Source organism: Festucalex cinctus, chromosome 15 (assembly GCF_051991245.1).
Source record: "Festucalex cinctus isolate MCC-2025b chromosome 15, RoL_Fcin_1.0, whole genome shotgun sequence".
Taxonomy (NCBI): Eukaryota; Metazoa; Chordata; class Actinopteri; order Syngnathiformes; family Syngnathidae; genus Festucalex; species Festucalex cinctus.
The window spans coordinates 19,165,132-19,188,433 of NC_135425.1; the positions used below are offsets into that span (position 1 = coordinate 19,165,132).

At 41.4% G+C, this 23,302-nt stretch overlaps 2 protein-coding genes across 13 annotated transcripts in view; one reads left to right on the top strand and one right to left on the bottom strand.

Annotated features, from left to right (window-relative positions):
- astn2 (astrotactin 2) overlaps window positions 1-23,302 on the bottom strand; it is a 295,092-nt gene that overhangs the window by 34,846 nt on the left and 236,944 nt on the right. For all 9 annotated transcript variants that reach the window (XM_077496750.1, XM_077496751.1, XM_077496748.1 and 6 more), the window contains 2 exons: window positions 21,551-21,730; window positions 10,761-11,080 (listed from right to left, as the gene is read on the bottom strand). In XM_077496750.1, coding sequence (XP_077352876.1) covers window positions 10,761-11,080; window positions 21,551-21,730 — 500 coding nt within the window. The remainder of the gene's footprint in view (window positions 1-10,760; window positions 11,081-21,550; window positions 21,731-23,302) is intronic.
- Window positions 12,491-21,109, top strand: trim32 (tripartite motif containing 32). 4 transcript variants are annotated; one of them, XR_013278641.1, is made up of 3 exons: window positions 12,547-12,618; window positions 13,755-13,900; window positions 14,581-14,708. XR_013278641.1 is itself a non-coding variant. In XM_077496757.1 (2 exons), the coding sequence occupies exon 2, from the start codon at window positions 16,667-16,669 to the stop codon at window positions 18,707-18,709; it is 2,043 nt and encodes a 680-aa protein (XP_077352883.1). In that variant the 5' UTR covers window positions 12,491-12,568; window positions 16,653-16,666; the 3' UTR covers window positions 18,710-21,109. The 4 variants fall into 4 exon arrangements, 3 of the variants coding, with proteins under 3 accessions (XP_077352883.1, XP_077352882.1, XP_077352884.1); XM_077496757.1 differs by lacking the exons at window positions 13,755-13,900; window positions 14,581-14,708 and adding an exon at window positions 16,653-21,109 and having other exon boundaries at window positions 12,491-12,568; XM_077496756.1 differs by lacking the exons at window positions 13,755-13,900; window positions 14,581-14,708 and adding an exon at window positions 16,653-21,109 and having other exon boundaries at window positions 12,522-12,618.

Here is a 23,302-nt window from a genome sequence, read left to right on the forward strand (position 1 = left end):
TGTTGTATGCTCCCGAAAATAAATCATAGGCATTTAAGTGTAAAGCCTCAAACAAGCTGAAATGTCTTTCAGTGAATAAATATTCTCTTTATAAAAAGCTCTTGCACTTAGATGGGGCTCACTAAGATAGTAAGTACAGTTCACACACACGTAGACAGAAAGACCTTTTCAATTCTACTGCTCCCAATTACCGGAAGCGGGGAACATCTCACTAACATCGCCCGGCTTACGCCGCGAGATCATAGATGCACTGCGACTTTCGTGATGGAGGTGTGAAAGCCCCCCACCCACCCTTTCGATGTCTATGTTTGTGTGGTCGTCTGTCTACAGTGGCGGCGGGAGGAGCGGGTATGTGAGGAGATGACATCATCTCCTTGCGTCTCCTTGTACTGCTTCATTAACAGCTGAAAGCAAAAAAAAAAAAAAAAAAAAAAAAAAAAAAAAACCTAGGAAGCTCAGTCATATTCTAAGAGGCAGTGAAATGCCAATGGCAGTAAAATATAATGTCAGGGCTTCCCTTAAAGCTACAGGAGCGATAGAAGGAGTTCAGGGGAGTTTGCAAGCACTCTGGCTCCCCCTGTCACGCAGTTGGATCAATGGCGCGCTCGGTTTATTTATGCGCCCTTAACTTAACTTTGGACAAGCGCTTGATCACAGTCACGAAAATAGGACGCCGGAACCACACAGAAACATTATCGCTGGGTAGCAGGCGCCCAACATAAAATAACAAAGAAGAGCCACTCTTTTGTTCGCTGTGAGATTCACTTATCGAAAAAGCAAGCAACGCTTCTTTAAAGACCACCACGATTCGAAATGCACGCACACCAAATTAATTATTGATTTCCACAGTCGTTTCATTCCGAAGGAGCAAGGCCAAGGACGCTTTGGTTTACAGTCCCGACCACAAAGGTAAACTTCCAAGCGCTTCACATACATGAAAGTCAGAATCTCAAATCTTAACCTTCTAGTTCAGAGGATCTTAACCTGGGTTCGATGAGCCAGTCTCAACTTCGGAGGAGGTCAAGATATCACCGGACTCAACCGATTTGTAGAAGGTGAGCACACCACATTGCTTGGCCAATCTTTGCTGCTTATATAGCGCTATTCCACCTTATAAGGCCCCTCAAAGCGCTTTACAATTTTTCTACTCATTCACATTCGCAACTGGGGGCCCAGTATGTTGCTCAAGGATACTTCGACATGGTCGCAATGGATTCGAATCCAAACCTCAGGGTGACGAGATGACCACTCTACCACTGACCCCCAACAATAAGTTTAAGACGTTTAAGAACCTCTGTTTTAGTTTCAAGTAAGTCTCAAGCTACTGTGGAAAAACAAAACAAAAACAAACCAAAAAAAACAAGCAAATTCAAGTCTTGTCCCAATTTAGTTTATTCAGGTTGCAAGTCAAACATGGTTACTTGGTCACAATATATAATTGAATTTTTTTGTTTTTTTCCTGAGCATAACATGAAAAGTACATCTACAACAATAATATAAACAAAAACTTAAGAGTATGATCGCTATCAGGCCATATTATGATCAGGAACTAGAAATCAGAAATTACAAGAATAGAACATTGCCATTCTTTCTTTAAAATTATGTCACTGTTTTTTTGTTTTTTTTTTGGTGGGGTGGGGGTGGGGGGGGGGGGGGCAGTGGGATGGACTACGTATCAAAAGTACTGATGGTGTCTGTGCTTGGTCTTGGTGACTACTCAATAGTTCAGTATTCATACTGCATAAATGTGGGGAAAAATAGAGGGATTGAACATCCCTATACTTTTAGTTCCTAGTTTTATTAACAATTCACAATTCGCTGTGGTATTTATAACATTTGCATGAGTGTTTATAGTTACCAATATATGTAATACTAATATTGTGTTGATCAATATTGTATTGAAATTCACTCTCTATCGGAACATATGCAAGCACCAGGTTTAAAAAAGTATGTACCATAATTTCTTGAAACCAAAAGGCATCAGTGAAGCTTTAAAATCAAATCTTGCCCCCTTGTGTCAACAGGCCAGAAAGACAAAACAAAACAAAACAACCCCCCCCCCCAAAAAACTGTACTTGAGGTCTATACAGGCTCACAGACGAGACACATCGGAGGTATGACCTCAGCTGCTCCAAGCGAAAGAGAGCAAGGGTCCGCCATGCATCTGCCACTACTAGATTCCTCGAAAAAAAAAAAAAAAAAAAAAAAAGAAGAAGAAAAAAAAAAAAAGAGCCCATATGGCTCTGCACGAGTCGACGTATGGGTGCATGTGAAAAATAGACAAAGCGATTACCGCTGTGTTTATGTTTGACAAGTAATGGATGCCAGTCCCTATTGGGTAAACAATGATTGTAATTGTAGTTTTTGGGAGTAAGCTTGTGGCTGTTGAAAGACGGTAATGCAGCGGTGACTCGTAACAGATTCAGTATTCAGTGCTATTTTAAGTCAGTCAAATGTCCCATGGAGGCGGCATGGCTCAGTGGTAGAGTGGTTGTCCCACAACCCTGAGTTTTGGGTTCGATCCCATGATTTTACTTTGATCCATTGATATACATTTCCCAGAACATTATAGAGGCGTATACATTCTGTCTTGGACTAATGGTAGCATAGGAGACAAATCATTATGCATTATGCTTCATTTTGCAGGTATTTTGACAAAGACATAACTGGATGTCCAGATTTGCTTTCAATATCAGTTGATGGTTTTCAATTTCTGCCTTTTCACAAATATGCCTCACTTCATCCCCATTTGTCTTTATATGAATACCGCAAAAAAATTGAGTTGAAATGATTGCATTTCAACCCTTTGAACATCAGTGACAATCCAGCTGCAATATCCTGAGCGTTGACGTCACATAGCCCACCCCCCGGCAGACTCGCTGGCACCAAAACACTATTTGGACCTTTCATTTTCGTAGAAGCCTGACGTGCCATGGAGGCCACTGTGACCTCTTTAATGTATTAATCAGTTTGTCCACTATAAGCTGACCGTATTACTGTCCATCTTTAGCGGCTAATACAAGAAAACGCTGGCCAGCTGGCCCACAGTATTGATTTATAAAGTGGTCACCAGTGGTGGTAAATAGTCAGCCCACAAAGGAGATCGCCAATGGTGAACTAAGAGACATGCAGTCGTTCCAATCAGTCTGTCCAACTGTAACTGATTGGGGATGCGTCGAGGAAGCATATCAGAAATTGTGCTTCCAAGAAATTGGAGATATTGGTTGGGTTGGTTCACCCAAATGTTGACAGGGGGGTTCCTAGTGCTGTCACTATCAAATATTTTTACAATCGATTAATCTGATTAATTTTCATTCTAATTTTGAATTAAAATGCATTTTAAAAAAAAATCCCATATTACTGTTTATTAACTAGTCATTGGTTGTTATAGCATATGTGAACAATTATTGTTGATATGCTGAAATCAGAGGATTTGGACAATTTTACATTTAAAAAAAAAAATCGCTCCAAATTTAAAATAGTCAATTAATTTGATAATCGATTAATTTCTGCTCTAGTCTCAACAGTTCCTCTAGAGCAGCAGCGACTGTCATATGACAGCAAGAAAGAAATGTACTTTAAAGTAACAATTACGTATGTCATGTCAAACAAAACAGGCTGTAATTTGCATGCCAGGCCTATAGTTGGCAATGATGCGTGCTCCCCAGCTGCTTTTCTCCTGTGTCTTATCCAGAACTTTTTTCAATATGCATTGTGTCTAGTTTAAGTTAACATTTTCAAACTGGGATAAAAACTCAAACCTCACAAAATTTTGAGATACAGAACATGCTTTTTATTGGAAAGGTGAAATGTCGATTAAACCCTGTGTAAGTAATGCATCTCGATAGGTAAGCAACACAGAAATAGCCCTTGTTGTTTTTGAAACGATTTAATAGAGCTGGCTCGTTGCATTCAAGCATTCCGGTAGTGCTTATGAAACGGCAACAGGCTATTTTCTGGGAATTTAATATGTCAGGCTACCTCTGTATTTCATCAAACACCCTCAGGGGTGGTTTTTGTTTGTATCTTCAAGGAAGCAACATGGGATTTTAATGTTTTTAGAGCCAATTTTTGACATAAAGGGCAGGTATGCATCGGTGTTGATTTACATCTTGATTTAGAGAGTTCCTCTTTCAGACAAGACCCTGGGGGGGGGGCGGGGGGGGTTGTGTGCAGTCATGACGGCAGCCTGCCTTCAAGATATAGAGCATTCTTAGTGGCTAAGCTCGCAAGCAATTCGTTGAAAAGGCTCGCCATAACTCAGTCACGGCGATGCGGGGCTGCTGGCAAGCTCTTGCGTATATTCGCTGTGGTGTTTTTCCAAATCTCTCTAAGGGTGCCTATTAATGTGCATGCCGCAGGTTATTCAAGATCACCATTCCATGAGTGGCTCCAGTCCATTTAAGAGCCGGTGTAAGTGAGCTCAGTTCGAGATCTGAGCTGCGCTGCATCGCCAAGGAAGTGAGCCTACTGCAGGCAAATGCGACCCAGATCGGATTTTTTTGCCCCAATGCGACCTGTGTCTGAATGTGTCTAAATGGCTCAATTCCGATTTTGACATGTCCGACGTGTGTCATACTCATATATGTTGTTCTAGATCAGCTACGTATCTGAATTTTTACAATGCGACCGCAGTCTGAACGGCCATGTCGCATATATCCGACCTCTACGGCATCAAAAGTCCAATATGCGCTCTGCGCGGGCGGGGGCATTACTCGGGAGGTGTACGTGAATCGGCAAAGTTGTTTCGAGTAACAGTTGTGACTTTATTTTTTACTTTAATTCCGCTTGAAATATGAAGCATAAAGTTAACATTTGTGGTGATATTAGTATTTTAGCCAAGCAGATGGCTCATTTTTTTATGCGCAGCAAAGACGGGACGCTCGAACAGGCTCGCCTCATTTTCACTAAATATTATTTCTACATCCTCCCCCAACACTCCTCTGTAGATATAAGTTGGTAAAAATATGAACCCCGACGATGGATTTATAAAAGTCTGTGGCCCTGAGACGCTGGACCATATGCATTTTACTTTAATAGTACAGCGTTGTGAGTGAATTTGTATCTTCTTTTGTGCATGCGGGTCACTTTGGGGACTCATACATTCACACAGCACAGACTGAGGTTGCAATTAATAGGTAATATGAACACTTTCATACACACAAAAAAATATATATTTCACCAAAAAATCGGAATTGAACATTAAGACCTGCAGTGTGAACGTGAGCATTAATGTCTTCCTTCCTCATCAACTCCAGTAAAACGACGACCAAGCATTTAAGTTTATGTCGTGTCCCAGCAACCCATAAAGAAGGTGCAATGCCAGATTGCACCGCTCAGGTTGTTGCTGCCTGATCCCATTTATGTTTAATGTTCTCTAAGCAGTTTACGCCGAAGTGCACAGTAGATAATTTGTGACCTGTGTGGAAAAAAAAAAAAAAGGAGAACATCATACTCAATGTTCAACACTATACAACTGCTGCATGAGGTTGCATTCAGCCATTATGATCTTCAACTATGGAATAGGCTGCCAGAAGACATCAGATCAGCAGACACTGTTGATATTTTTAAGAGGAGAATCAAAACAACCTTTTAGTTTGGCATTTAGGTGATTTATTTTACACTTTTAATTTATTAATCTCACTGTCTTTTAGTTTTTAGCTCCTTTTATTGTATCATGATTTAGCTTTTTATTTTGTTGTTTTAGCTCTTTTTATTCTGTTGTCTTTGAGCTATTAGCCCCAGCGTTTCCTCAGGAGGGGCCTCCGCACTGGGAGTGGTGGCCTTCTCATATGGGGAGTGCAGGGGGGTCCTTAGGCCCAGGGGCCCGGGGGAGCTCTAAAACCTGTGTACGGCCGACCAGGTCAATCTGGTCTTTGTGATGGTGGCGCTCCCTGTGACCATCGGGTGTCATCCTGCTTAGTGTGGATGAGCTCCCCTTGGGTGCTTTTCCTCACATGGTTTCTCTGTGCCCCATTTTTTTTCTCAGGTTGTGTGTGTATGTGCATGTGTAGGTGGATTTTATTTTTATGTTGTATTCTGGCTCTTTTAATTGCACAGCCCTGAGTTGCATTTTTATGTATAAAAAGTGCAATATAAATAGTTTGCTTTTATTTGAATGATGTTATTGAGCTACTGTCAGGGCCTACACAAAACTGTTCTAAGATTTTTGCTGATAAGCTTTTGTAAGAGTAGGGTTTGAAATGTTATTAATAAATTTACAGTCAAAACCAATGGTAAAAATGCTCTTTTTATCAATCAGACTTTAACTGAGTCTCAAGGAGCCATGACCAAAAACTCTGGTGAGATTCCGATGCAGCAGAACAACCTACCAAGTATTGAAAACTATTTCTACATTTTGTGTGGCTCAGGCTTGCACATTTTTGTGTTTTCCAACTGCATCTCACGACCATGAAATGGTATTTCATTTCCACTTTGAGTCGGGACACATTTTTACCCTGTGGAACTTCTGCCAATGGCAATGAAGTTCAATAAGGTTTGTGTCGGTTCTGAGAACATGCACACAGGCGAGTCTTATTACTCTTGAATTTAGAGGCTAAGGGTTAACGGGAACTCAAACGTCGAGTCGGATTAAGTCTTTCATTAGGTCCCACCTTCCCCCATTTCCTCGAAAGTCATTGGTTGCCGTCTCAGTTTACTGTCATTTCAGTCATATATAGTCGGTTCTGTTATTTTAGTGGGAACTAAGCTGCTCCATTTTACTACATCAGTGGATGTGTATTCATCCCTCACATGACATATTAGTCTTTAGGGCTTACCGTCTTCCAGTGTCTATTTGTATAATATTGCCTGGCTCACAGATCAAACAGTTATTTAATGATCAATTGCCAATGTATGGTTTTCTTTACTGGATGGGATAAACCACATAAAATATAAATATATATAAAATAATTTGTCTGCACAACATATGATTGTGTTGTTGTTTTTGAGAGTCAGACTTGCCTTCAATCATGTAAAAGTTAATTTTTACATATCACACTTAATTTCCCATATCCCCTACGCATCTACAGTTCTTGTCTTACATCATCCACCTGCTCAAGAGCACGGCAAATACTCCTCTATTTTCTTTTATGCACAGTTAAGGAAAAATAAATAAATAAATAAATAAGAGAAGAAGAACAAGCTCATCACGGAGAAAGCTTTTGCAACATGGCAGCTGTCTTTCCTGATCGAGGCAGCCAAGTAGAAAGAAGTCTCAAAGGTGTGCGTGCGTGTGTGTGTGAGAAGACACGCACACACCGAATGAGCAGTCGTGTGCCTTTCGATGGCTTTAATTCAATACATGTTATACAGTATGTACCCATTAATGCACCTTTCAGGGTAGCAGCTGCACTTGCAGGGGCCAAGAACAGAAGCGAAAGGAAGTTAAAAAAAAAAAAAAAAGGAGGAGAGTGATGGACTCCCCTCCCTCCCTAGGGGTCGATGACATCAATAAGAAGCTAATAATCCTGCCTGGAGCTACCTCACAAGAGCAATCCACTGCAGTCCAGCCCTCCTCCTCCACATACATCTCACTCTGTACATCCCCACAAGACCATAGCTATAGGAGGGGTGGGATGGGGGTTAGGAAATGGAGGGAATGGAGACATTTTTGCTCCTCTTCACGTTTAGTTATCGATGAGGCCCGCTAGGGTTTGTCTGCTATCGACTGTGCTTTTCTTTGGGGCTGCGGCGCTTGTTATGAGGGGCACGCATTTTGCAGAGCTTTGCTGTCGTATATGTGCGTGTAGGCCGTGTTTTGTTTGTTTCTGATTGGTTTAGGTGAGGTGATTAGATGCCTGATTAGGGCATGCATAAAGTGTAAATTCACATACACACATAAGAAATTCATCGCATCAGAGATGCAGCTAAGCAAAGATGAATGCAGAATTGAGCAAAAATGGGGTAAACTAATTTCAATGTGATGTCATAACACACCCACCCCTCCCCCACCCCTTTCACCTTAATTGTTTTATCTAAAAGCAATCTCCTATGATTGACTTCCACGGTCCAAAAATTTAGCCCTTATGCTGATACTTTATTACATATGGCTGTCAAGGCTTGTTTAGATGTACACACACATATACTGTAGAGACTGAGACTTGCTCACAAAGAGAGAAAACCATGATGTCATCTTTTTTATGCCCGCTACATCACTGGGATGAGGGCTCGTTTACTAAAAATTAACCATCTAATGCCCCCTAGAGGTGATGTGTTGAAACTACCCCGTAAAAGCCTCGAGATGCACTGTCAATGATGAGCATAAAATTGAAGGTCTATTAAAACTCACCTCGACATTACATCTAGTTCTGTGATAAAGAAAAACAGCATTAACACAATTTTAGTGAACCATATGCAGAATAGAAAATATATTACTAAGAAATAAAAGTAACATTACCAGATAAAGTCGTAATTCAATTCAAGTCATTTTATTTCAATAGCCCTTAATCACAAACGAGTCATAAAGTCCATCACGGGCCCACATGACAAAGATGAGCAACATCCTCTGATCTAAACCCCCCCAACTGGGCAAGAAAAGAACTCACAACCTTGGGAACGGACCCCAGATAGAGGAATCCGCATTTGAGGATGACAAGGCTGCATTGGATTCGGAGTGGGCCACATTTATCACATAATATGGTTGTACACAATGTTAACTAAAACAGCATACAAGTCCATAATTCTGAAAAGTGGTTCTTCCTCAGGCTCTGGCCTGGTCAGTTGATACTTTGATAGCAACACCTCTGTGGAAGTGGTCCACTTCAGATTTTGTCCAATGCAGAATCCATACACCAAAAGCCTCAGATTCAGCCACCTAGTCCCCTCGCCAAGCAGAAGAGGAGGAGAAAGAGAGTGGAAAAGCTTTAGTTAAACATGCCTATGTATACTTTAACTAAATTCCAGTGTAAACATTAGTTTTAAGTCGAAATTTTAACAGTAGTAGTCACTCTAATTTACATGGGTAGGACACTGCAGAAGACTGGAGCCCGAATAGACAATGCGCAAAACTTTTTTTTTTTTTTTAGCTTTCACAGTCACGAATAGAACAGTGTGTTGTGAATCAAGGTTTCAGGACGGAACATACTGTACCACGATGTCAGCAAGGTGGTAAACCATGTCATATTTTATGATAAAGTAACAGAACCTTAAACTTACATCTCAAATGAAGCGGGAGCCAATGCAAGTTAATCAGTATATGAGTAATATGTATGTACTGTAGATGTAAGTATGAGTATTACTTACTTTTGTTCTGACTCACTTTGGGTAATATTACTTTTATAAAAACTCAGAGTAGTGTCCTTAAAAGCGTTATACTTTGCAGATGATATTGCCAAGTGGCAGCATGAAAATTATGAACAAAAGAAGGTCAAATACTGAGCCCTGCGGTACTCCGTAAGTGACATTACAATGTTCGGAGGTCAAGTTGCCACAGATTACATGGTGTGTTTTCTCTGAGAGATAAGATCTAAACCATGCTCGACCATACACGTTTTGAGCTGATCTAATAGTATTGCATGTTATAATCAACAGCACTGAGGCCGAGTAATAATACTGTAGTATTAATGAAGTATCAAAATCCATATCTAGCTGTGATCTGCCTTGAACCTGGACTGCAAAATAATAATAATAATAATAGAATGCTTGAGGCCATGTGCTACAATTTTTTTCAATAATATTCTAGATAAATAAAATTTTGAAGGGTGCAGGTGGTGCACGACTCCATACTCACCTTTATATGCTTTGGAAGCAAAGTCAGTGGGAAAGCAGAACAGCTGAAGATCCAACATTGCTGGTGTCCAAGCAGTGTGGAGTGGATGAAGATTTTCAGCGCACCTTCGTACCACGTAATGCATTTACACCGCTAATTATTAACAGGTTGTCAAGAATAACGAAAAGGAAAAAAAAAAAATATATATATATATATATATATATATATATATATATATATATATATATATATATATATATATATATATATATATATATATATATACATATACATATACATTAGGGGTGTTAAAAAAATCGATTCGGCAATATATCGCGATACTACATCGCGCAATTCTCGAATCGATTCAATAGGCGGCTGAATCGATTTTTTTTTTTTTTTGTGTGTGTGTGTGTGTGTGTGTGTGAGAATCGATTTTTAAACTTCCATTTTTAATGGAAAAATATTCAACAAAACGTCTGACTTCGGGTTAGGATTCACACCTTGAGCATGGAAGAATGTTATATGAACGGAACATTAAGCCATAATATTTTATTTTAATGCTGTTCAAACATGAAACAGATTACAACCTCTATAAGACTGAAATTTCAGATAAATAAATAATACATTTTCATATAAATCTTACACTACAAGCTTACTGATTAGTATTTTCTAAATTTGAATGAAAAAAAAATCGCAACAATCGACTTATAAATTCGTATCGGGATTAATCGGTATCGAATCGAATCGTGACCTGTGAATCGTGATACGAATCGAATCGTCAGGTACTGGGCAATTCACACCCCTAACATATATATATATATATATATATATATATATATATATATATATATATATATATATATATCCCCTGAGATCTAGTACAAGGGGTCACAAGATCTCAGTTTATAATAAGTTGACTTGGGAATTAGGTGGGAATCACAGTTTCAGGACCAAAATATAAAATATGCAACTCAAGTTACGACAGAACAGGTTGTTGCTTTCTTAGCAATATATATTTAAAACTGACTGACACAAGTACGAGTATCACCTCTTTGGTGATGTTGTCCTGGACCAGACTGTAGAGGGGCACCACGCGGCTGACTTCCAACAGGACGGGGATGGGTGAAGGCTGCTCGCCGCCCCGACCACGGCCCTTCGCCACCACGCCTCCTGCCGCCCCTGCCTGGTGGTGGCATAGGTGGCAGCTGAGTGGGCAGCTACCCTTCTCCTCACAACGGATCTCAACGCCGTTGACCGCGTCATCGGACAGCAGCTGGCTCTTCTGCAACGCCGTCAGGTAGCTAATGAAGGGCACCGATTTCAGCTCATGACGCCCACCGCCACCACCAAGCCCTTGCTCTGTTGCTTCTGGAAGAGAGAGAGAGAAAAAAATAAACAAATGCCGGTAAAACAAACAGCTTATGGCCTACATTTGGCTCTTGCTCAAGAGCAACAATCACTAACCTGTCATCAGCTTTCTAAAGGCTGGATGGCAGGAAGAGGAGACCCTCCACCCCCACCCCGGCAGAGTCAATAAGCAATGTTTGATCTTCCCATCGGAGGTAGGGTGACGGAAACAAAACCATTCCAGAGGATGAGGAGGCAACATGTGTATGTGGAATCAAGCGCGCAATTGTCATACTGTCAATGCAATGGCATCAACAACAGACCAACCAATGGCCCATAACATAACATCTGTTGCTTGAAACCAAGATGCCACCAAATTGCCCCAAAGTATAAACAGTGAATAGGTGAGATATTCAGCAAATAACAGAGGATTATTATTTTTTTTTGCTACCATGTATACATTTGTTCTGTTGTATTTTAATAAATACTTTTTGATATTCCTTTCAATTCACCTTATTCACACATAACCTTTGGCTTACATCTGCTTACGTGTGTTTGTCTTATGCAACAGTTGTCTGTTGACGTGCAGTTAGACATAGACCCAAACAAGAAGAATGGTGCCAATTTCCCCAGCCATTGATTTCGCACCAGCTTGTGAATTAAAATGTCATTGTTGGTTGCAGTATAATTACTCATCTGGGACACAACCCCAGTGGGTGGCTGTGGTAGTGTTGCTCAGGGCAACAACGGACGAGGTGACAAATATGTCCCATAGCAATGCAATAGATGTTGGGAGATATGGATAATCACTCAGATGATTAGATGTGTTGAATTTGCCACACATATATGTAAGTCATGTCTTTATAATGAGAACTAATAATAAGGACACAATTCATTTAATTGATAAAACAAACACATAATTTGTAATCAAATTGTAATGTAATTTCTCTGTACTGTGTAAAGTGTCATTTATATTGAATACAGTATACCAATCACGCCATGCTATTTAATGAAATATTTGGGATAAGCTAACAAGTTAAATAGCAAACGCTACTCTAACTACAACTAGAATACATATTAACATTTGGGTTTTGCTTTTCTGTATTATACTACACAGTGCAGTAATAGCGTATGAGCCAATTCGTTGAGAAGACTTATTGTGACACCCAGTGGCTATTCTCTGCAATCACTACCTCTTGTAAAAAAGGATGACATCATTTCAGTGCTTTCTCGATGATCTCCTAAATATATATTTTTAAATGCAAATCAACAATTATGTGAAGACTATACATTAATATTTTTATACAGATACATTTTCCCCCCCTGCTAATCATAAAAATCCAACGAATCACACTGCAAGATGTGCTTGTGTGTTTTGATGGCGGCGGTGCCAAAAAGCAACAGCCAATCACGACAAACGCTTCCGTTCACGCACAATACGTGGGCAGTGACTACGTGACGTCATCTCCACTGCAGTCTTCCGCAGTGGACGCAGTAGCAGAAACCGAAGTAAGCACGCTCGTCTCAGTCAGCGCATCTTTATTTGCCTACAAACAAAGGTAATTTATTTCCACTATGCTATATTAGGAGCGCACGTAAAAAGCAGCCATTTTCTACACGGAATTACAATGTCGCTTGCTCTCGAGCGAGACGTTTAGCTGGTGCGGCCTGTCTTGTTATTAGCCGAATGTTATGAAGGTTGCTAAATAATTAGCGTTGATGCTTCAGCACACTGCATGCTTTTCAAACAACGATCCGACATGATGACACTATTAGAAATTGGCCTGGCACGTTAAATGTTGACGTAGAGGTATATTTGGACTGTCTTACACGAACTGACATTTTATCTTATTTTATTATGTAAGTTTGTGACTGGCTGCGGAAACAATTTGCGTCCAAAACATAGTCCTGTTGTTTTCTTTGTGTAGGCTATGCTTAACAAAGCACGTGCTCTTCACTTCTCATCTTTCTTAAGGGTTTGTGGTCCTCAGTAAGTGAATTTCATAAGTAACAGCACGTCAAAATGAATGAAATGATTTGCATTTGCAATCTATTCTACTGAGGTCACATTTGAATATTCATAGAGATGATTACAAGAAAACAGTGCCTTTGAATTATTGGATAGCAGTAACACAACACTGTGATAATGATATCGTTGTCATGGCATTGCCACATGAACTAAGTATCTTACCCCGATCAGAATGCAAACTATTTCGGGATATACTGTATTAGCCACTGTTATGCTGTTAAGTGGTTGTGATTTTGCATTGCTCACCACTAATAGCAATCACAAAAACAAAACTCGCAAAAGAGTGGGGGAGAACATGTAAACTCTACACAGTCAATTGTTGCAAAAGAGAGTTGAACCTCAAGCCTCAATAGGCGCTTTCACACCAAAAAGCCCAGGAACTTTGAGTTCATGGTAGAGTCAGTTCCGGGTCCGAAGAACTTGTGAGCGGCCCACGAGTTTGCGTTCACACAGCTTGAAAGCGGGCAGGGTAGTTTATTCAAATGAGACTGATGACGTAAGTCAGGGGAGGAAAAAAACAGCACTACCCCGCCTGTCCAGCAAGTGGCGGTACCGGTAAAACTGAATGACAAACAAGCAGGGTGACGTTGAAAAACGCGACCTTTGACCCTCCATCGCCATTTGTTACGATACAAGGCATATCATCTTTTCGTTTTCGTTGTACAGAGTTGTGTTTGCAGCAATTAAAACTTCACGGGAAAGGCTGATGAGAACCATTGGGACCCGCCGTATTACCACATCAAGATGAGAAATGGGCAGGACTTGCTCACTTGGAAAGACAGTCAAACCTGCAAGCACGAAGACGTGCACTGGTAAGGTTTAAACACAATTATACGAAATTTATTTCACATCGGAATTAAGCTGTAACATGTAACGGAGCTCCCCTTGCAAGGTGGAGAACACGAAAAAAAAAATGAAGTTACAGAGTGTATTAGTGCCTTAAACACAACGTATGACTGGCGCGTTCAGTTGCACGTCTACTTGCGTGTGTCCCCGCGCGTCGGTCGTTTGTGGAATATTTTGTCGTACTTTCTGCCATGAAAAGGGCAATCGCTGGAAACTGGTGTTTCCTGCCTAGTTCTCGTGCAATTCACGGCAAAATAGGGCTTGATGGCGAGTTGCTGTTCACGCTACATGTACGCTGCGTATTTCATAATACCGTTGGACCTGGATGTATTGTTAGTCTGTTCGCATGTTTTTTTTTTCGTTTTTTTTTTCTGTTAAACACATGATTGACCGATCCAAAGTGTTGAAATGTCTTGCTTTCTTTGACGATGCACGAATGTTAGAACAAAGGTGCCGGGATTTTGGGAAAAGTGCTGATTTTGGAAGTGTCAGATTGCCACCTCAAGCCAGTGGTTTATCATAGGGCCATAAATTGGTGCATATTCCGCTATTTTAAGGTATTCTGTCATGTAAATCACAAGGCTGTTGCACAAAAGTAATTAATGTAGATATTAACATTTATTAATTTGTTGTGTTTCTGTTTCAGATTTGCCACTTCTACCAATCTGGGTGTGTTCCGCGCAGGGAGTGGAAGAACATCAGAACCTCTGAATGGTGGGACGCTGTAATTATGTTTGCATTACTGTTTGTCAAAAATAAAAACATTAAAAAGAATTCATTGAGCATAAGTTTTTATTCGTGTGGAAAAAAACCCAGAACCACAAAAGTGATATGAAAACAAAAGCATTTATTACTTATGCATTTGGCTTATTTGTGTCCACAAGTCTGTTTTGGACTGCCAGGAAGCCCATTTGGAACTCTCTGTCGTGCCTTTGTTCAACCAGCTCATGTGCCACGTGTTGATCTTCCTTGCGCTCCTCGCTTCTGAGGTCAACTTCCTCCTTGTGCTGCTCGCGTCTGAGTTCAAGGTCCTCCTTGTGCAACTGCATTTCTTCTAAGAACGTTGCACTCGTGGACTCCCCCTTCTTTTCATCAAATTGGTGCAGGTATTCCAAAAATAGGTGGTCTCGGTCCCGTGTCCGCTAACCTATAGGGATGTAAATGTACAATGAGTGACAGTAAATACTTTTGATGAGCTTCCAGTTACATGACTTTGAACTTATTGGAACTTGACAAAGGGGCAGGAAACTCTGTTCGAGTGGCGCAGTTTCTGCTTGTGGACGGACCATCCTCGCTTGTAGCATCGACCTAAATAAATTTATATACAAAGATGTGCATGAGGCAATTCTGTCTTACCTTCGCGTGTTAGCAAGGCTGTTGGCAATGAATCCTCGCACACTGCCGTGTCCTTGCACATTGCTTCCAGCATGGTGATTGCAGAGTCCTCCTTTGTACTATTGGTGGTACAACCCATCCGGTGGCCGAGAATGTCGTCCAGTCTTTCATACATTTATTAATTTTGCGGTCATTTTCACTGTGGTTGTTGTGGTCCTTGAGTTTCCTTTAGTCCTGTTGGAGTTTCTTTAGTTTTTCCCTCACCTGCTTTTGTGTGTGTAATGTTAACTCTGCTAGCTTCGCGGTTATGATCGTTTCTTGTTGGACTTTCGAAGTGCCGTTGGGTCTCCTCGTCCCATGTTTGCTCAGGAGAGCCTGTACTTCCTCGTCCGTCCACCTCTCGGTTTTTTAATCCTTCCATTGCCGAAATGTTTGAAGAAAAAGTCGTAGCGCCCGATAGAGTATAGTAAAGAAGAAATGGCGGCTTTACCGCGGGAAAAAAAAATCATCTAACCAAAACGACACACCTCCTCACCCAGTCAACCAATCATAACACACTAGACAACACGCCCCCACCTTGTGTAGTTCAGGGTACATCCAAATACCCTCCTCATGCCTAGGTACTTAGGTAGTACCGTTTCGACCCCCCCAGACCCGGAACTACTTTTGTGTGTGAACGCAAACTTTGGACAAACTCCCCCGGAACATAGGGAAGTTCCTGAATAAGTTCCTGCGGTGTGAAAGCGCCTAATGACTCAGTAGGACTGGTCCATTGTTCACTTCAATTTGTGCAATTCTGGTCTTTTTAGGGGCCGCCGCACGCTGAACGATTCAACTCCATTGAACACTTGCACTGTTTATTTGATACTTTATATTTATTTACATTTGCTAAGCGCGTGTGAGACACAGCTCCCCACCACCAAGCCATTAAAATAAAGTATACACAGTACACATTGTTTTACAACAATACTTAACCATAATCATAATTTCATATTTAACTGTTGATGAAATAAGGAAGCGTATGGTAAAAATGCACATTATCGATGTACATATGCACAAGTTACATTCAAGTGAATGGGAGCATGCCCCTGCCTACCAGGATGACTGAACATATAGACGTTTACATTTTTCGTCTTTATTCTAACCCGTGTCCTCTTTCTGTAACTGTGTTCCTTGACTGGCAATCGAGCAGACAACTGTCAGGTTTGGAAGCGTCACATGTGGCTGCCCTAAGAAGGGAGTCAAGCAACCAGTCCCATAATTCTGCTCAACTGATCATCCAAATTACGCTCAACTTCATTGTGCTACCTTTACCATGCCTAAACATTGTGTCAAGCAACTCTATGCATGTCAAAGTAACCTATGAGGTTTTCTTTGTTTCAGGCCAAAAAGCCATAATGGCAGCACCATCTTATCCGCTTGATCCAGATCTAATGAGGGAGGTCCTTGAATGTCCCATCTGCCTGGAGACCTTCAACAAGGACCAAATGAGACCCAAACTCCTCCAGTGTGGTCACACTGTGTGCCGCCACTGCCTGGAGCGACTGTTGGCCAACACCATCAATGGTGTGCGCTGCCCCTTCTGCAGCAAGGTCTCGCGCATGAGCAGCATCTCGCAGTTGGCCGACAACCTCACGGTGCTCAAGATCCTCGACTGCGCCACTTCGTGCGGCGCGGCGGCCGCCGCCCTCATGTGCGGATCTTGCTGCAGCCGCCTGCCGCGACAGTACTGCCACGACTGTGCCGCCGTCCTTTGCGAGCTCTGTAAAGGCGAGGGCCATCTACTTCACGGTCATTCCGTTCAGCCCATTCGAATGGCTGCCGAGCAACGTCGGAAAGAACTGAGCGGCAAACTCTCCGACCTACGTGACGTCATGGGCGAAATCCAGAAGAAAAAGACAGCTATTGAAAATATTACCAAATCTTTAAGAGCAAAGTACCGAGCGGTGCAGCAGGATTACACGGCGGCCGAGCTGCAGCTTCAAGAGGAGATGAGCCGCTCTAGGAGGACATTTACTGAGTCGATGGCGGAGGTGCAAAAACTTAACGGGCAGGTCCTTGAGGAGCAGACGTACCTCCTTAACATCGCGGAGGTCAAGGTGGTCTCATGCTGCGACTACCTGACCATGCGGGCGAGGCAGAGTGACATCAGCCTGCTCAGGGACGATGGAGGTGGGTGTGAAGACGAGGAGCTCAACCTCAGGAGCAGCTTGCCCACCGTTTTTCAGCTTCACGAGCCAGAGCTGATCCGGACGGAACACTCCAAACCGGCCCAAGTGGGGCAGTTGACCACAAGCACGTACACGGTCGATACAGACAATTCGGAATGTGCTTTGGATGTTGAGCTTGAGGGTGACGTTGAGGGTCCACATGGGGCTGTAGGTGGTTCCAAAGGGCCTCCCTTGGATCCTTACCGAGATGTTGACATGGTTGCAGCGGTAGATTATAATTTAAGTAGCTCGCCTGGCACCTTTAAGTCAAAGTCAATGGACGCAGAGGGGGATTCACAGGGAGGCGCCTGTGCCGGCCCCCCAGTTTGCCAGTTTGTGAAGAAGATGGGCTGCAAGGGAGCTCTTCCTGGTTCTTTCAATTTACCAGTTAGCATCTGCGTAACCCAGCAAGGAGAGGTCCTCGTGGCGGACCGTGGCAATTACCGAATCCAAATCTTCAACCGCAAAGGATTCCAGCGCGAAATCCGCCGAAACGCCAGCAGCATCGACAACTTTGTCCTGAGCTTCCTTGGTGCCGACCTGCCAAACTTGATTCCCTTGTCCATCGCCGTCACGCCTCAGGGTCTGATCGGCATCACTGACAACTACGACAACTCCGTCAAAGTTTACACCATGGACGGGCAGTGCGTGGCCTGCCACAAGAACCAGCTCATCAAGCCCTGGGGCATTACCGCAATGCCCTCGGGCCAGTTTGTGGTGTCGGACGTGGAGGGCGGCAAGCTTTGGTGCCTCGCCGTCGATCGCAACGTTGGCGTGGTGAGCTACAGTCGGCTCTGCTCGGCGGTGCGGCCCAAGTTTGTGACGTGCGACGCTGCAGGGACCGTCTACTTCACCCAAGGACTGGCGCTCAACTTCGAGAAACGCCACAACGAGCCCCACCTGGAGGGCGGCTTTTCGATTGGCTCAGTGGGCACCGACGGCCAACTCGGCAAGCAGCTCAGCCATTTCTTCTCCGAGTCGGAAGACTTCTGCTGCATCACGGGCATGTGCGTTGACGCCAACGGGGATCTGCTGGTGACGGACAGTGGCAGGAAAGAAATCCTGCAGTTTCCCAAAGAAGGCGGGTTTAAGGTTCTCATCCAGGAGGGACTGAACTGCCCTGTGGGGGTGGCCACCACTCCCAAAGGGCAGTTATTGGTGCTGGACTGCTGGGACCACTGTGTCAAAGTCTACACATATATTCAAAGACGACACTCATCCACCTCCTAGAGGTGTGAACCGCACAAAGTATGAAAGGAAGAATAGGTATGTTGTTTGCAAAAGGCGCACACAGAAGAAAATATATTTGATTTATATATATATATATATATATATGAATAACAGAATTTTAAATTGTGTATGCGACACGTCTGTCAGGTCAAAATCAGGCTACATTCGTGTACTCTGACCTTGGCATTAATGATCTTGCAATAAGTTTTGTAGCAACCTACAATGTAATAATTTCCAGAAAATATTCTAATGCCTGAAACTCTGATTAATTCTCTGCTGTGTCGGTTTAACACTTTAAGGATCAACTCTGTTAAATAACTCCAACACAGACTTCCATTTAAAAGTTTGCTTTTGCTGAAAATGTATTAAAGTCTTAAGATTGTCAAAACAAAATGTACAACTTTGGATTATTACAGTACTGGGTTTTATTACACTTTTGATCCCGTTAAGCAAAAATTTTTACATTTTCAGGAAATTAATAAATTGTAGGGTGCTACAACTTAGCTTTATTTTTAAGAATACAGGCACAGGGTGCCTCAACAATAAGTTTTATCCTCTGTAATTGGTTTAGATGTGCAATACATGAAAAACAGTGACGAGATGTAGCTGCATTCACATGTTGAAATATTGTAACTGTAAATCTCTGGGCTTTGAGCCTGTAAAGCACTTTATTGTGGACTCATTTGAATTGCACGTTGACAGCTTTAAAGTTTTACTGAGCAGTTTGCTAATAACACGTTAATGACTTTGGTAAACTGTGTTGGGTAACGTTCAGGGAGCACGCACGTCGTATTGTGTTATACGCACTATGCGGCTCGTTTGCTGTGGAATATTACACTAGTTTGTGTGATTTTGTAAGTTTTCATTCATATTGGCTTTGTCAAGTTTTGAAAAATGTAATTATGTATCTGTTAAATGTGTACGTTTTGTTCAGATTAATGGAAGAGTGGAAGTGACTAGTGAGGCTGTAAAATGTCAAAATTGACATTAAGTGCGGGTATGAGCAAAATAAGGGCACAAAAACAAGAGCTCGGAACATTCAGAGAGAGGGCAACATTAATATAAAATGTTTTGGTTCTCTATAGCCATTCAAGGGAATTCACTCAAATGTCTATTACATTTGTGGGGAGAACCATCACAACTGTCCGATCAGATCTTTTGAGAATTTAGAATGATATCTTATGACAATATATTTAGAAAACCAAAAAGTTCTGATGTGCACATCTCAGCCAAAATTCCTGGAAAATAGTTTGGTTTGAATGTTTTTCTTTTCATATGATTTTTTTATGGCATATTTAAGAACTGAGCAAAAGGAAAATGCTTTGTGTTGACTGTCCGTACGTACCGGACGCGGACAGGTACGTCACATGTTCCTCTTGGTGTTTAAGTCCTATTTTTTTATAAACTATAAAAAGCTACAGGTCAGATTCTATAAAGATCTGTAGCTCTTTATAGCAACACAAAAACATGTATTCTACACTCACCAAACGCAAAATAAATATAAATACACAGTTGTCATTGCTTTATCAAAACTAAACAGATTGCACACATTATTAATTGAGCAATATGTGTATTATTGTGGTTGTCGTTATGATTTGGTTCTATAACCAAAATATTAGAAATGGCTTTCAGTATGATAAAGTGCACATAATGGCAAACTGCAACTTCAATACTTTTGACAATGGAGCATTATTATTTCTGTAAAATAATGTTTTTGTATTTATTTCATAAAAAGTAATGGGTCAAATATTGGAGAATTCCTGCACTTATTCTTTTTCTTGCTCGCCCAAAAAAACGTGTGCTAGTGTATATGGCACAAACCGTAGCCATAAAGATATAATTTTTTTGTTTTGTTTGTTTGTTTGTTTTTTTGGTGGAGGCAGGTGGTACAAAACCCCCCATCGATAATATGTCTGCTGTAAAACTATATGCACCTTTCAGCCCAGGTTGTGTTCATAAGAGCACATTGTTTGAGCCTTAAAGATGACTGCACTTAAAACTTACATACACATATAGACAGTGTGCATGTGTAAGTCAAGTGAATAGGAGATGAAAATCTACATTTTAGTCAGGCAGAAAAGTTTATAAACAGACAAAAAAAAAAAAAGTGTCCTTGTGTCAGTGGGCTGAACATCAGTGTGTGTGTTGGTCATTTTTTTTGGTTTTTTTTTTTTTTGGAAGTGACATTTCATCCTGCAATTGCTATTGTTGAAAACAGATTAGGCCCTTTCTGAACTGCCTCCCTCCCCCTGTGTCTCTCAGGTGCGCTGGAGCATGTGACTTTTACAATGTGTTGAACACATGGACAAAAAAAAAAAAAAAAGTGCTGTGGTCCAATCTGTGTTTGTATTATTGATTCCCGAGTGCAATAAACATTTCTGAATAAAACGTAACTTCAACAAGAAATTATTTAGATTTTTTTTCTTCTAAAACAAATGGGTCATTTTTAAAGGTACAAAAACAGTAGTGTTATTGTTAGCCAAGCAACTTTTAGAAACACCTCCAATGCAGTGAATGTCCCCAATCATTACAAGTATATATTTGTTCAAATTAAACATTTAATCAGACAACTATACCAAATCATTTCATTTAAAATGTACAAATATTAAGGACAAATAAGGACTCAGGGATACAATGCAAATTTGTTACTCCATGGCTGTAGAAAATGTCCCCCTTGTATCACCTGTTGTAACCTTTCAAGACTGCACAGGTAATGTTGCGAGTAAAGGTATTTGGTAATTGTCGTGTAAGCACTAAAATAACAGAGAGGTACAAAACTGTACAAACGCTTTTAATATAAAAGTTCCTCCTAAAGTTTTACTCACTTGTATTTCATCTCACCTTTCTGGTACTGGAGCCAGAGCTGTTGTTGGGCCTTCTTGCTCGGGAAGGAGATGCTGCAGCTGAGCTCGGAGCCGTACAGCGCCTCAGAAACGTAGTGGCTGCCATATTGCCTGAGGAATGCCAACAGCTCCTCGCGTGTGCTCTCGCCTGACAACGTCTTTAGAACTTTTGCGAAACCTAAAGGATCAAGAACCAACACAATAAATGTAACAATCTAACCACTGTACTGCTGCAAATGATGGCACTGGCTGGGGGTATTAACGCCAGTGTGACGAGGTGTGCAAGTAATATTAGTGGTAATATTAAAGTTGAAGTCAACCCAAAAATATCTAAATATATATATATATATATATATATATATATATATATATATATATTTTTTTTTTTACAATAATATGTTATATGCAGCCCCACTATTCTAAATATGGTATTCTGGTTAATGTTACGTTAGTGGAATATGAGTTAAGCGGCAAAATCCAGCCGTCTCAGGGGGAGGCTGGATTTTGCCACTTGCTGTCGACTGAAGATGACATCAATGTTTCTCAGGTCTCAGGTAGCAACCAATTACAATGCAGCTTCAGAAAACAGGTGAGCTTGGTGAACAGAATGTCATGTTTAGTGTCAAGAATGTTTAAGGTTGACTTCCACTTTAAACCTTTTACAATGCATGTCAAGTAAACTTGGAAGAAAAATGCATATTAGGGAGAAATGTGGTCAAAAGGCAAGAACCCAGGAAAATCAGTAGCAACAAGTAAGTCAGCTCCCTGTCATATGAACATGGATGCACACAACCTTGTGGAGCAACCTCCTGTCAAGAGACAAATGGAACGCTCGTCACTGGCTCCACATAGTAAACAAGTTCTCTGACTAGGATCAAAGATGATCATATGCCAAGTCAAAACACTGTTTTCATTTATATATGCTTATGTGCGTCCTTTTGATTCGCAATACAAAACAGGAGTTAATGGCTGTGTGAGTTATAATAGTCTGAGATACCAACTACCGGTATCTCATTTTGGTGGGAAAAAGAAGCAGGCAACTACTTGAGGGAGGCATGTATTTTTTCTTACATAAACAGGTGCACTACAGTTTTGCTGAAAAGCAAATATACAGTAAAATAAATTATCACCAGGAAGTATTCATAACATGTAATCGCTAGTCAATCTGGTGTTTTATTGCTTTAGCTAATGCTAGCTACGGAGCCCCTAAGGTGACATGGTAGAAAAAAAAGAAGAAAACTTTGCGTTCCCTCGCAAAACATTTTGCAACGCAAAGATTGTGTGCCCTCGCCAAAAACTTTGCGTTCTCTCGCAAAGATTGCGAGGGACGCAATCTTTGCGAGAGAACGCAGTTGTTTTTTTCGCCTACCATGTCACCTTCGCTAGGCCGTAAAAACTTCCGGGTCTTCTTCCATGTGAACAAAGCAACGTGTAAACAAAGCAGTGGAAAAATACATGCTCCATCCTAGTCGCTTTGGGAAAGCTTTCCCACTTTTTTGTTTCATGTTTACAAACGTTCCATCCTCGTCGCTTTTGTTCACATGGAAGATGACCCGGAAGTGTTTACGGCGCAGCTAAGGTGACATGGTAAGCGAAAAAAACAACTTTGCGTTCGCTCAAAAATGTTTTGCGAAGGAACGCAATCTTTGCGAGGGCACGCAATCTTTGCGTTCATCTTTGCGAGGGCACGCAAAGATGTTTGCGAGGGAACGCAAAGTTTTTTTTGTGTTTTTTTTTTCTACCATGTCGC

Coding starts and splice junctions, on each gene's coding strand:
- trim32 (XM_077496757.1), top strand. CDS start 16,667: ATGGCAGCACCATCTTATCCGCTTGATCCAGATCTAATGAGGGAGGTC.